The 13,291-nt window shown below is 38.4% G+C and overlaps 1 protein-coding gene across 4 annotated transcripts in view; it reads right to left on the reverse strand.

Annotated features, from left to right (window-relative positions):
* MAPKAP1 (MAPK associated protein 1) overlaps positions 1–13,291 on the reverse strand; it is a 231,243-nt gene that overhangs the window by 183,690 nt on the left and 34,262 nt on the right. For all 4 annotated transcript variants that reach the window (XM_090274729.1, XM_090274727.1, XM_090274730.1 and 1 more), the window contains one exon: positions 9,642–9,790. Coding sequence is in view for 3 of the 4 variants with exons in the window: in XM_090274727.1 (XP_090130853.1) it covers positions 9,642–9,790 (149 nt within the window). In the remaining variant the exon portion in view is untranslated. The remainder of the gene's footprint in view (positions 1–9,641; positions 9,791–13,291) is intronic.

The following is a 13,291-nucleotide window of genomic DNA, read 5'->3' on the forward strand; positions in this document are numbered from 1 at the left end:
ATTTCCTAAACTTACTTTCTTACATGTATCTTTGTCTAGGTGTTAAAACTTCAATTTAACAGAAAGGAGTGAAGATATTAATAAAACACAGCTCTTATGATACTGCCATGTATTTGCAAGCCTTGAAGAGTAATGACATTTGGAATTTATTTATCACTGCCATTTAAAAAAAACTTCCACATTTATGTGTGGAGAGTGCCATGCTGGGCTTCATTCTATTCTAAGAGTGACCAAAGTTGAGTCTCTGTCCTTTAGGAATTATTAATACAATAAAAATTCAGACAAACCCATGTAAGATAACAAGCTAGATAAACATGTCATCGCTGCCTCCAGACTCCCACGGTCTTCTGTATCGATCTCTACTGCAGTACCTATCACATTTACTCTACAGTTAGTTGTTTATGTTCCTCTATTCAATAGGATGCACCTGAAGTCACAGACAGTCACCACTGTCAAGTATGGTTCCTCCACTTGTTGGCTATATGGCCACCCTTATCTTCATAGTCCTCTAGTACAGTTAGTCCTGTCTTATTTATTAATGCCTAGTATACAGCAGGTATAAAATAAACATCTGAAATGAACCAGTACACGGTGGGAGCTTAGAAAAGATTTTGTTGGATGGATGGATGGATGGATGGATGGATGGATGGATGGATGGATGGATGGACAGACAAATGGATCAATGGATGGGCAAACCAATGAAACCACTCTGCATCCCAGAAAGATCAAGTGGAAAGAAAAGAGCATTTGTGGGACACACAACAGATTCTATGTGTAAAGCATTCTCCCTCTTCCCCAGTCCCAATCTCTTATTGCTTTTTTTGGGGGGTGGGGTGGGGTGGGATTTGATGCCTGCTTTTATTTTATTTATTTATTTTTAAATTTTTATTTTTAGATTTTTCAATTACAGTTGTCCCATTTTTCCCCCACTGCTCCCCCCCAACCCATCTTATTTCTTTTATACATGTAAGAAATTTGAGGCTTACAAGAGGCAAACTTATCCAAAAGGCACAAAATGATATGATCTAAACCAATCTGTCAGACCTCAAGTCCACTGGTAAAGGGAAAATTCTTTTGTTTTTAAATTCCAAAAACTTCAATTATTAAATGTTTTGTTTTTCCTAACAATGGCTATTTAAAAAGTCTAGGAAAGACAGCTATAGTAATGGAATAAAGAAAAAGGAGTTGAATACCAGCTCTGCTGCATCCTAGTGGGTTATCCTTGAGCAAATCACCTTCTCTTTCTGAGCCTCGGTTTCCATATCCATAAAATGGAGTTAACACTCCCTACATTACAGTTTTGTTATAATCATTTAAAAGAGGGAAATTGCCAACATGTATGTAGAAGATCAACTCCTCAAGAGTTCAAGTGTTCCTGTCTATAACCTTCTGCATGTCACTGAGGTCACCTCCACAATCACAAAACTATGAAACTTTAAAGCCAGTAGGAATTCCACAGCCCAACTAAACATGCAGGAATCGAGGCTCAGAGAAGGAAAGTGACTTGTCCCAGATCCCCTGGCATGGCCAGGGCTCAAACTCAATCTTCTGATCCCATGCCCATGTTTTCTACCACAAGGTCTTCCAGTCCTGGAACTCAAGCGTCCATTTTGTAAATATGAATGTCATTAAGAATTATGATAAAAATATTTGAGAATTAGAACACCTAGATTCTATACCTAGCTGAGTGACCTGAGGCTATCATTTGATTTCTCTGGTAGTTTTCAAGGTAGTACAAGCAAGGCCTAGTACTTTGAGGACAAGCAAGTCTCTCTATTTCAAATGACGCAGAGCAAGATGCCCGAGATGAGGAGGCTCAGCGTAAAATCCCACCGTCCTCAGTTCCCAACACACCTACAAGGATTGTGTCCTAGGATTTCCTTAGGATCTCAATGCCTAAAATGCATTACAACCAGATTTAATCGCTAATCAGGTAATTCATTAGCTAGGAAGAGGCTAGTACTACAAAATAATCTTATAACAAAAATATGCCCATGTTTTACATCTTAGTCCTCTTAACCTCCAAAAATTACAATTAATATATTTTTGTAAATGACACCTGCCACCTGCCTCATTTAAAATTACTCTCTCGTTTTCTCCTCTTAATGGCCTGGTGAGCTGACTTGGGCGCCTGAGAGCACAGCCCATTTCAGAGAAGGGGTGCTCTGGGTCCCGGGGCAAGGCCTTGGCCAGAGCGCCAAAGCGGGCTCTCAAGCAGGAACAAAGAAGAGGCTCCTGGCTCCCAGCCCACTCTCATCTCAGAGACACCGCCTCAGATGCCCCAAATACACACCAAACAAGCAGGGCCCATCTCCCCACCCCCGCAAAAAAGGATATATGTAGTGTCTCCAGGGACACAGTAACAGGCTGTGATCTGTGGTCAGCAGGTCGAAAACCAGCTTGCAGTGGTAATCCCTGCCTCATCCTTGCCCCTCTTGCAGTGCTTCCTAATTTGGGGCTAGTATTATCACCCATCTAGTTCTACAAGCCAGAATCTTATTATCAAATTGTCCCTGAAACCCCTTTCTCACCCATTCCCTGGCACATAATCCTGGCATCATTAAGTCCTACCACTTCCACCTACTAAATATCTCTTAAATTCATTCATTCAGTCCCCTTCACCAATACGTAAGCCAAAGTTACCATCTCTCTTACCTAGACAACTGCAAAAAGTTTCTTGGTTGATCTTTTCAAAACACAAATCTGATTCCCTTACCTCATTTAAACTTGTTCAAGGCTTTCCAATGCTCTTAGGTTGAAGAGGTCACTTATACCAGCCATACCTGGTCTCAGGTCTCTGATTCTATCTTAACTCTAGCCTGAATTTTTGCATGGCCTTCAAGGAAATAGCTCCTGCTATAGATATATTAATCATTAGCGAATTCTGGTGAGGCTGGAGTTTCTGGCAAAACAGTCCCTAGCCAGGAGGTGCCTCTCCCAGAGAGGTGAGGAAATATGTAAGAAATAATGATTGTTTATCCATGATTTGCAAGAGCCTCAACATAGGACTCAGATTAGCAGGGGGTCAAGGAAGAGGGAATGAAGAGATTTAGAGACCTTTGCTCTTCCCTTGGTCCCTTTAGGTGCCCAGATGTCAATCACCTCTTGCCCCTCCCATTCTCCCTTCCCTTGACATAAAAGAAGCCTGAACTCTGGAGCTCTCAGAAGATGGATTTGAGGGAGCCCTAATGCCCCCCATCTTCTTGAGCTGATGGCTTCTCAATCAATAAACCTTTCCTTACTCCAAACTCTGACGTTTTGAATACTGGCCTTTGAAGCACCAGGCCCATAGACCTTGAACCAGTAATAGTGTGGTCCTGCAGATTCATCTTGTATCACACTCTACCTCACCCTTGGGTCTCCAGTCAGTCTTTCAGTTCCTCAAAACTGCCAAGCTCCCTCTTGCCTCAGACCCTCTGCTTTGTCCTTTCTCCTCCCCCTTCACCTAGTTAACTCTGACTCATCCAGAAGCTCTCGGGTCAAGAGGAATATTATCCCCGAGCCCCCCCCCCCCCCACTAGTTTCAGATGCCCCTATGACAATGCTCTCAAAGCCCTAAATACCTCCTGGAACTTGGTAATTAATCAGTTGTGATTACATTATAACCACCAAACTAAATGTAAAATTGGAACTATTCACATAGCAGCTACCTGCCAAGAAGAGAAGCTCTATGGGATCAGAAACCAGGTCTGTCTTTGCTTACCACTGTATACAGATTTTACTTAACAATACCTGGTGCGTAGTAGGCCCTCACTAAATATGAAGTAAATAAATAGTAAGGTGGCAAAAGTAAGACATCTCTCAGCACTGGCCATGTACCAGGCGCTTTGCTATGTATGCATTCCCCATTTTCATTAGAGCCTCACAACAACATTCTAATGTAAGTATCATTAACTGTTTTTCCTTAAAAATTGATTTTAGAGAGAGAGGGAGGGAGGGGGAGAAGAGAGAGAGAAACACAGATTTGTTGTTCCGCTCATTTATGCATTCATTGGTTGATTCTTTTTTTCTTTTCTTTCCCATTGGTTGATTCTTATATGTGCCCTGACCGGGGATTGAACCTGCAACCTTGCATATCAGGACTACACTCTAACCTACTTGGCTACCCAGCCAGGGCCTCAATAACCTTTCAGATGTGAAAACAGGCTCAAGAAAAACAAAGTGGTCTGCCCAACGTCACACAGCAAGTAAATGGCTCACCTCTGCTCAGGCAGCAATAAGCAAAAGCTGCTGCCTAGAAACATAACCAGCACTAAAAAGTCCAGGTTATAATTTTTTGGAAAGAAATTCTGAAGATAAAGCAGCTTAACATGTTAGAGGGTACCATTCCCATGATAATAGCAAATATTCTAAGTTCAGATTTTTCCTCAAAAGACATTTTTTTTAAGCACGATTTTAATTTGCTGACCTTTTCTGAATTTGCAACATTTCGCAGTGGTTTCATATTTTTCTGCAGTTTTAAGTGACTTTCTTTGAAGAGAGCTATTTAATGCCAATGATTGTAGGAAACATTTGTTAATAATTATCCAGAAGTAGACTGGAACAATGCTGAAACAAGAGCAGCATGCAAAAATGTATTTAAGGACTATCATCCCAAAATGCTGCTAAAAGCTATTAACCAGTATGTGTTAATTGCCACAGCATTCATATTAATTTTCACTTCAGGCTCGACATTGTGGAATATTTCCCCTGATACATTTTAAACAAAGTTTAATTTAAGGAACTGCTTCTATCAACACTTATGAAAATTAACAGCCAAGCAATTAGCACTCATGAATTATCCCTTCCCCCATGCTCTCTGCAGCTTCCCTGTTAAAACAGTTTCAGAAATGGTTACTTTCTAACAAGTTAACATCATCAAAGTCACAGTTGTCTACATGAACCCAAAGTGGTTCTGCCTTTTTAAGCACCTGTAAAGGCAAACATTCTCCTTACATTTGGAGTGGAATTAAACTAAGTCAAACAAGAAAAGATTTAGCATTTTAGTAAACTGCCAAGCAATTACTAATACGGAACTAGTTTCTCACCTAATGTTTAAAAAATACAGTCATTCCCCAAAAAATAAATAAAGGAAGTAATTACTTGACTTAAGCTTCCATTTAAAGTTCAAGGCCAAACCCCACTGGACTCCCTGGACTTCAAAGGCCAAGCTACCTACCTCTAGTTTGCTGCACATCTTGTTTCACAAGGCTACTCTGAACTCTTGATTTTAAGAGCACATTTTCTCTCACTCTATCCTGACAACAACCTAAGTAAATAGGAGAGACAGCATCACTGGCCCCCCAACCCTTTACAGAGAGAGAAGAAGAGAAAGAGGCAGAAGTGGGGTATTTGTTGAGTGCTTCCTATGGCTACATGTCTTGCTAAATAGGTCTCAGGTCAATTAATCCTTATAAGGAAGATACACTGGCATCAGCTCAATCCACAGATGAGGACTGGAACTTCCGGAGGTGAAGTTAACTGGACCGCAATTACACCCTAAGTGGAGGAGTCAGGATGCAAACTCAAGTCTTACCAAAAATAAGTCTGCTCGCAAACTAAATTACACTGCTTCTCATTGTTATAGGTGCTTTATCCTGTATCATTATCCTATTTGATGATCTATCAGCCTGGGCGGCGAAAAAAATGACAGAGATGACACAACTGGTCATCAGTACCATTTCTTTGTTAGCAACTGTATTGACAGGAAATGGACATTTTGAACTTTTGACAGTCTATTGATGATAGTATTTGCAAACTCAGTTTACCCAAAATAATGATAACCAGCAAAAGCTTCTCAAGTGATAAGGCATGGAAAGGGAAGGGTTAGGTACTTAAAACATGACTTCATGTGAAACCAGTGGAGGGACAGGGCAGCAATGCACATCTTTAGGGTTACCTTCAGTTCCTGCTATAGAGCCCACTCCATCATCAACTCAAAGCAGCTCTTTGTCATACCCAAACTTTCCCACATACAATGACATCAGGACTGGCACAAGAGGTTTTCTGATGGTCTCAACCTCTAGAACAGAAGTTTTGTTTTGTTAATGAAGCTCTTCAGAGGTCCTGATTTCAACAAGCCTGACGAACTCAGGCAGATGGCTGAGCCTGGTTTTGCCTTATCCAACTAAGCATTCCCTAAAACCACTTACAATCTATCTTGTACTTTCTTCAAATGATCAGTAAACAAACATACTAATAATCTATGAATCTGAAACAGGTCACAGATAGCATCACCAATTTGCCAAAGAAATAATATAATATAATATTAAACATAAAATAAACCTGATCAAAAACACTGTCAAAATTACAAAGCATATACCTAAGTATATAGTCTTTCCCTCTCAATTGTATGCCTTCAAGAAATTAATCAACGACAATTTTAAAAAATGGAATTATTAACCAGCTACAGGAACCAAAAATTATTTGAAAGCAGTCACTTTAATTTAGCACAATAGCTAGAGACACTTACCCTTAGAATCACTAAAACTAAAAACCCAGTTTGCACAAACTAGATGTTCTAGCTTAACCACAATTGTAAAGCCATATAAAAAACAAAATCCTTTTTTCAAATCTAATGTTAGCTTAATCTTTAGGAGGATTTTACAGCAGCGAGTCTCTTGAGGAAATACATAATTAAGTAGTTTTTTAGCATATTTAATTAGACCCCAAACTCTTCCCTGTCCCCTTCTCTCCCCAATTATGTACCATTTGCCCAAGAGACCTAAGCAACTCAGTTAATTATGTAAATAAGGCAAGTGTTATTCCCAAGAAAAGCATTGTGAATATTTGTAGTGGAAAAAACAACATATTTTAGTGGCTTTAACAAACCTTTGGAAAAAAATAGGACTAGCAAAATACAAGTGAAAACCTTACAATTTGAGGCAAAAAGCAGGAGAATTCAATGACAAGACAGTGAATCATTAAAAAAGGACATTCATTTCACTTCTTAAATATGAGCTGAATATAAATAAAATAATTTTAAGTTACAACAGCAACAAAAATTTAGTGCTGAATGTCAAATGATTTATGGGAAGAATCAATCTGGAAATTATTAAAGTCGACTCTCCCAGAAAAGGCATTATTATCAAGGGGTTGACATGATCTTAACTCCAGAGGCAGCCATGGTGCTGTTATAACTACTACAATCCCATTATTATGCAATCACGAAATGCTAATTTGATCATTTTGAGGTGTTATTTGAATAGTCATTTTAATTTCTAGGTTACAAAAAGGCTTGACTCAACTATAATTCTCTATTAATCATTGAGATGTCACTGAATATCATATTGATGCATTTCACAAAGATAAAGAAAGACTAATTTAATATGTACAGTACAATATCCTTCAAATATTAGCCACTTTCATTACATATCTGCCAAATGCATCAATATTAAATAATAGATGAGAACAAGGGTTTAATTGTATTTTAGCAATTGTAATATGTAGGATAATAATAAAATAGCACCTCATCACAAGACAGACTTATATAAATCTTTCTTAATCAACATGTAATGGTGACTGCCCCATGCTCACATTCTTTGCTGATTACAAATAGACCTGATACAACAAAAGCATCAAGAGCCTTAAGTATAAACACACATCTAAGCAAAAATAATTCCTTTGTGACTGAGGAAATGGCTACTTCAAAATTAGATATATACCAAGCAGAGATCACAACCTTCTGACAAATTCAAACCTAAGTATTTATAGAAGAATCTAATAGTATGATGAGAATTCTAGAATGTAATACTTTAAAAGATCTGTGCTATTTGTTGGCATCAAAGCATGATCACATCTTAATTATTCCAGCAATTACATCCTCAAACAATGAGATGGTTTCAGGCAATGGAAGCAAATAAATTCCAACCATGTGACCTAACTCAATAACTTCTCACATACCTAAATGAATCAACTGCAGTGTAGTATTTAAGAAAAAAATCCTCGACAGTCCAACTTGCCATTTCTAGAGGCTGACATTCTCGTCCCCTAGGGGGACCCTTCCTTCTCTTTGCTGAATTCCACAAGAAACAGAAGGCAGCAGGGGCAGGCTTAAAGAGAGGCTTTGCATCAATACAATCTCTAATTTACCAGAACTGCTTTCAGATGTTTTTTGAAGGATACTCTGAGCACATTAGTATCTTTATGTTATTTATGCATTTTGTTGCCATTCCTTGCTCTCCTTCCCCACCAACATCAATAACCTCATAAGCCGATGGCCACATACGCTCATGCGAGCCTATGGAAACATTCTGCATTGTATGAGGTGAAGTGTTTTGAAGAGAAAACATTTTACTCAGAATGACAACTCATAGAAGCAGCATATAACCAGAACTCGAATATGAAAAATGCAAACATAAGCAAAGAACTGTATGTTTATTAATTGCAATGGTGTTGAAATAAGACAAATTGTACACAACCCCTCCAGGCAAAAAGCTATCACTCAGGACCCCTACACCACTGCCAGACAGCAAACATAATGGCAATAAATAAAAAAATCAACTGCTACTGTCTTCTGAAAGAGACCCAGCTCTGCACAGAAACACAGAATGGCCAGGAATAGGGTAGGGGTGCATATGGAGCTATACTCCACCTAAAATAATGACTAGTTTTCTAAAAGGAAAATGAACAAACTAATGTTACAACTGCAGTATGTTACAACAAACAGAAAAAGAAAAAAAAAAAAAGAAACGTCTCCTGCATAGCAAGTGTCAAAGATGATTCCCTACAATGAAATACTGGCAAGCAAAGCAATGGCCTGGAATTCTGAAATGAAGCTCTAACCTTAATAATTTCCGCAGTTATAATAAAGACTCAGACAAGACAATGCTGCCTCCCAGAACCACTTTCAAGGCTTTCCCAACACAATTAGACTTTGATTAATCACAACCTAACTAACCCAAACCCTCAAATACACTTAGGAGGAGATAAAAAAGAAAAACAAATACAGACATATCTCAGGACTGGTTTCATTTTCATTCTTCTAAACATATTACTATGGAAAGAACGTTAAACCCAATTCAGATCTTTTTACATCCTGGAACTTCAAAAATGTGAGGACATTCTATAATTACTCGGAGTCATTTTTTAAGCCCTAAACCTAATAATAATAATAATAATAATAATAATAATAATAATAATTCCACTAGATTTTGGTTTTACTTAAAGCAGCAATTTTCAAACGTTTTCATCTCATGGCACACATAAACTAATTATTAAAATTCTGCAGCACACCAAAAATATATTTTTTGCCGATCTGACCAAAAAATGGATTTAATTTTGATTTATCACTCTCCCCCCAAAAAGGTAATTATCTGCCCTTTTTACTCCAAAGTGACTTTTTAAAAAATCAGGTGCTTATACTTGTATATGAGGATTTCTGGTACCAAGAATTAACCAATCAGACACAACCATATTATGCAATGTAACCAATAAGATGCAAGTTTGTTATATGACATATATATATTTATGGTACAAGACGGGGCATGCACACCGGATGGCTATTCTTGTGTGGTCTGTTGACTTTTTTTTTTAGATAATCTAAGGGAATACAAGCTGGTGCCCCTATTGCATGTTTTAAAAGTTCCTGTGGCACACCAGTGTGGCACGGCATGCCAGCTGAAAATCACTGATTTAAAGGGCCAAGTTTTATTTTTACTTACCTTGCCATCAAATTTGGAATACTCGTTAAAGGGATTATTCAGCTGCAGAGGGCACTGCTCCAGGCGTACAGATAATATTGACTGCTTCCCAGAACTTGGAGGTTTCTCTTTGAGGGACTTTTTTTCAAACAGAGACTTTAACTCCTGGGCTGTGATACAAGAGGAAGATAAAAACATCTTTGTGATTACACAGAAAGACATCCTGTCTGTCTTCCCTAAAAAGTCTTCCTTGGAACCTTAAGGGGGGACATATTCATGTTTAATGTGTGCAAAAAGCCTCACATATACTCAATGTTTGTGCACTGAAGAACACACAGGTCAGGACCATCAATTAAGAAGAACTAGGGTTTAAGGACTGGGGCAGAACCAGACAAACCAACAAAAACAACCATTCTGTAAGAAGCACATTCACAGCTAGAGGAGCTGAGTTTGGCCCCTATCAGCTGTACAATATTGGATGATTCGCTAAACCTTTCTGGGCTTGTCCAACTAGATAATCTTGAAGATCTCTCCTAGCTCTAATACTGTGTGACTTTGGAATTCTAGTTCCTCAAGGTCAAGGTCCACATCCTCTCACTCTCCAATGACACCTAGCACAAAAATCTGGAAGACAATGCTGAGGAGGCAGAAGCGGAGAAAGAGTATTATAATAGTAGCTGACATTTACCGAGCAAGCCAAAGCATCTCCTTTACTCCTCCTAACAAGCCTATGAGGTAGATACTAGCATTAACTCGATTTTGTCAATGTGGAAGCTGAAGGCTTAGAATACTTGGAGTAGCCCCAGGCCACATACACAACTAGTAAGAAGCAGAGCTAAGATGTGCGCCAGGCCAAGGCCTTTAGCCATTAGGAACTGATGAACGAAGTAGACTCTCAATAACTTTTGTTGCATGGATCAATGAATAAAATAATTACTGAAGGAATTCTGATTCAATTATTCATTAGTAAACCAAGACAAGTTAGTTCGCATCTTCTTGAAGATCATTTAATTCTCTAAATTAATCTGAACATCATTTAAAATAGTAGCCCGATGATAAGTACATGGGGGTTCATTATATCTTTTATTTGGTGAATATTAGAAAATTTCATAGGTCGTTTTTTAAATAAATCAATTTTGGACCTTAAATTCTGCAATGAATAAGTTCAGCTCCATTCTATTCTTGAATAAAGCCAAACTGACCTGAGATAAATCAAACAGAACTCTCAGTCACTCAGAACTCATGCATCCCTACAGATTTTAAGTGCCAATTCTTTTTTAAAATGTGGCACTTGACTATCCAATTTCAGATTCTTAATATTTAAGTATATCTCATCAACAAATATTCAAAGCACACCTGAAAACATTTTAGATTAATGGTAGATTAAAGTGGTATTTTAAATATTAGAAGTACTATTCTACCTGTAATCTACGAATAATTTTATTGCTACATTTTGGAAAGGAATGATCCTTTATTAAATACCTACTATGGGCCAGGAACAAGGCAAGGTATCTTTTCACCTTGGCCTCACAGCAGTTCTAAGAGATAGGTTACTACTAGCTCCATAAACAAACTGAGGTACAGCAAGCGTAAGTGACTTACCAAAGTTATACAACTGTTACCAGTAGGTTTAGGTGTGAGGTAATGATCTAGCTTGTCCATTCTTAGACCAATTCACACTTAGATGTCTCCCAACCTCTGACATTTTCCCTCTTCCTTCCTTGCTTCCTACATCACAGAAAAGGAAACAACCAAAAGAGAACTTCTGCATGCTCTCGCCTGCACGCCTACTATTTTCCCTCCCATGACCATGGATGAACTGCCTAAGCCCCCATCTCAGGCCAGCACCTCCTTTGTGAGCTAGTTCCCAGCCCCTCTTGCAGACTCAAGGGCATCACCCAAGCAATTCTCTCCATCTCTCTACCATTTTCAATTTTTTCTCTTACTGGTTTAGTCGCATTAGCACCTACAGATACAGAAATACTGCCCATTAAAAAAAAAAAAAAATCCTCCTTTGATCCTGTACTTCCTTCAAGTTATTACCCTATTTTTCAGCTCCTCAGAATGGTTGTCAATCTTCTTGCCGTCCAGCTCCTCTCCTCTCATTCACACAAACCCATTCCATTCAGGCACTCGGGCCCCACCCCTCCACCAAAGCGGCTCTCCTCAGGGCCACCAATGACTCCTTGTTGCTAAGTCTATTGGTCAATTTTTAATCCTCATCGTACAAGACCTCTTGGTGGTATCTGACACAATTCATCACTCTTTCCTTTCTGAAACATGTTTCACTTGGTTCCAGGACTCCATCCTCTCTGGTTCTCATGCTAACTCTCGGGCTACTCTGTCTGTCTCCTTGCCGATTCCTCTTCCTCATTTCCCCCTCTGATCTTTGGCATTCCCCAACACATAGTACTTGGACTTTTTCTTTTCTCTATCTACAGTCACACCCTTAGTGACCTCAACCAGCTTTGTTTTGAATATCATTTATAAGAGGAAAAACTAAATTGTGGTGATATAAATCAGAACAACTGCCTCTGGGAAATAACCTGACTAGAAAGGGGTGCAATGGAACTTTCTGGGGTATAGGAATGCTCTCTCTACACCTGATTAAGATGCTAGTTACAGAGGTGTATATGTTTGTCAAAAGTCATCAAACTGTACATTTAACATCTCTACCTTTCAATATATGTAAAGAATACATGAATAAAAATGTAAATAAAAAGGGAAAGCTTGAATAAATACCCTCTACATGCTGCTAACTCCCAAATGATGATTCCTAGACCTAAATACTCCTAAAATTACAGGCTTACATATTAAACTTTCTCTCTGACACCTCCACTGGGATGTCCAATAGGTATCTCAAACTCTGCACTGGTTCATGCCAAACTCTCGGTCTTCCCCCAAACCCACCCCTCTCACAACCTTCTCCTTCTCAGTTAATGGCAGGTCAATCCTGTTAGGCCAAAAGGATAAAAAAAGAACAAGTACACACAAAAAAAACCCTTAAACTGTTTTTAGTAATCATATTGTTAGTAATGACACTGGTATTTCTATTGTGGAACCAAGTTTTCAGTGTAAAAGAAAACACACATAAACAGAACATTTTTTAGTTAACACTTCATAATCCTAAACTGAATTGAAATTATTAACATTAACTCACAAAGTATTTCGTCTTTAACAAATTATTTTTTCTGAACTCTATGCCCTGATAAGGTGGACGAGGAAAAAGCCAATCCAGTGAGAACCCCTAGAGCCCAGGTTGTGGACTCTTTATGCCACTGACCAATAAAAGAACCAAAACTCCTTGGAGAATTGGCTGATTCCGATTTGGAGAAGGAAACGTATAAAAGGCATCTCGGACATCTTGTCATACAAGAAAGCAAGGAAGCTATGAAGATTACTAAAATTATGTCCAAAATACTTAGAAGTCAATGTGAGGGGATTCACTATAGAAAAGGGACAATTTTAACTCAAAAAATAAACAACTGCAATGAATGAAAAGTATAAAATATGCTTTAAAAACCCATGAGTTCATAAAGATACAGAGGGGGGAAACCCTTATTGTTGATCTAAATAGGATGGTAGAGAACAAACTCTTTTAATTCTGAAAACTATTAGCAAAGGGAAAGAATCAGCATTTATCCTGCCCTTACTGCAGGGACTATATATAT

This window comes from Furipterus horrens, unplaced genomic scaffold, assembly GCF_987537825.1.
Source record: "Furipterus horrens unplaced genomic scaffold, mFurHor1.1.pri manual_scaffold_4, whole genome shotgun sequence".
Lineage (NCBI taxonomy): Eukaryota > Metazoa > Chordata > Mammalia > Chiroptera > Furipteridae > Furipterus > Furipterus horrens.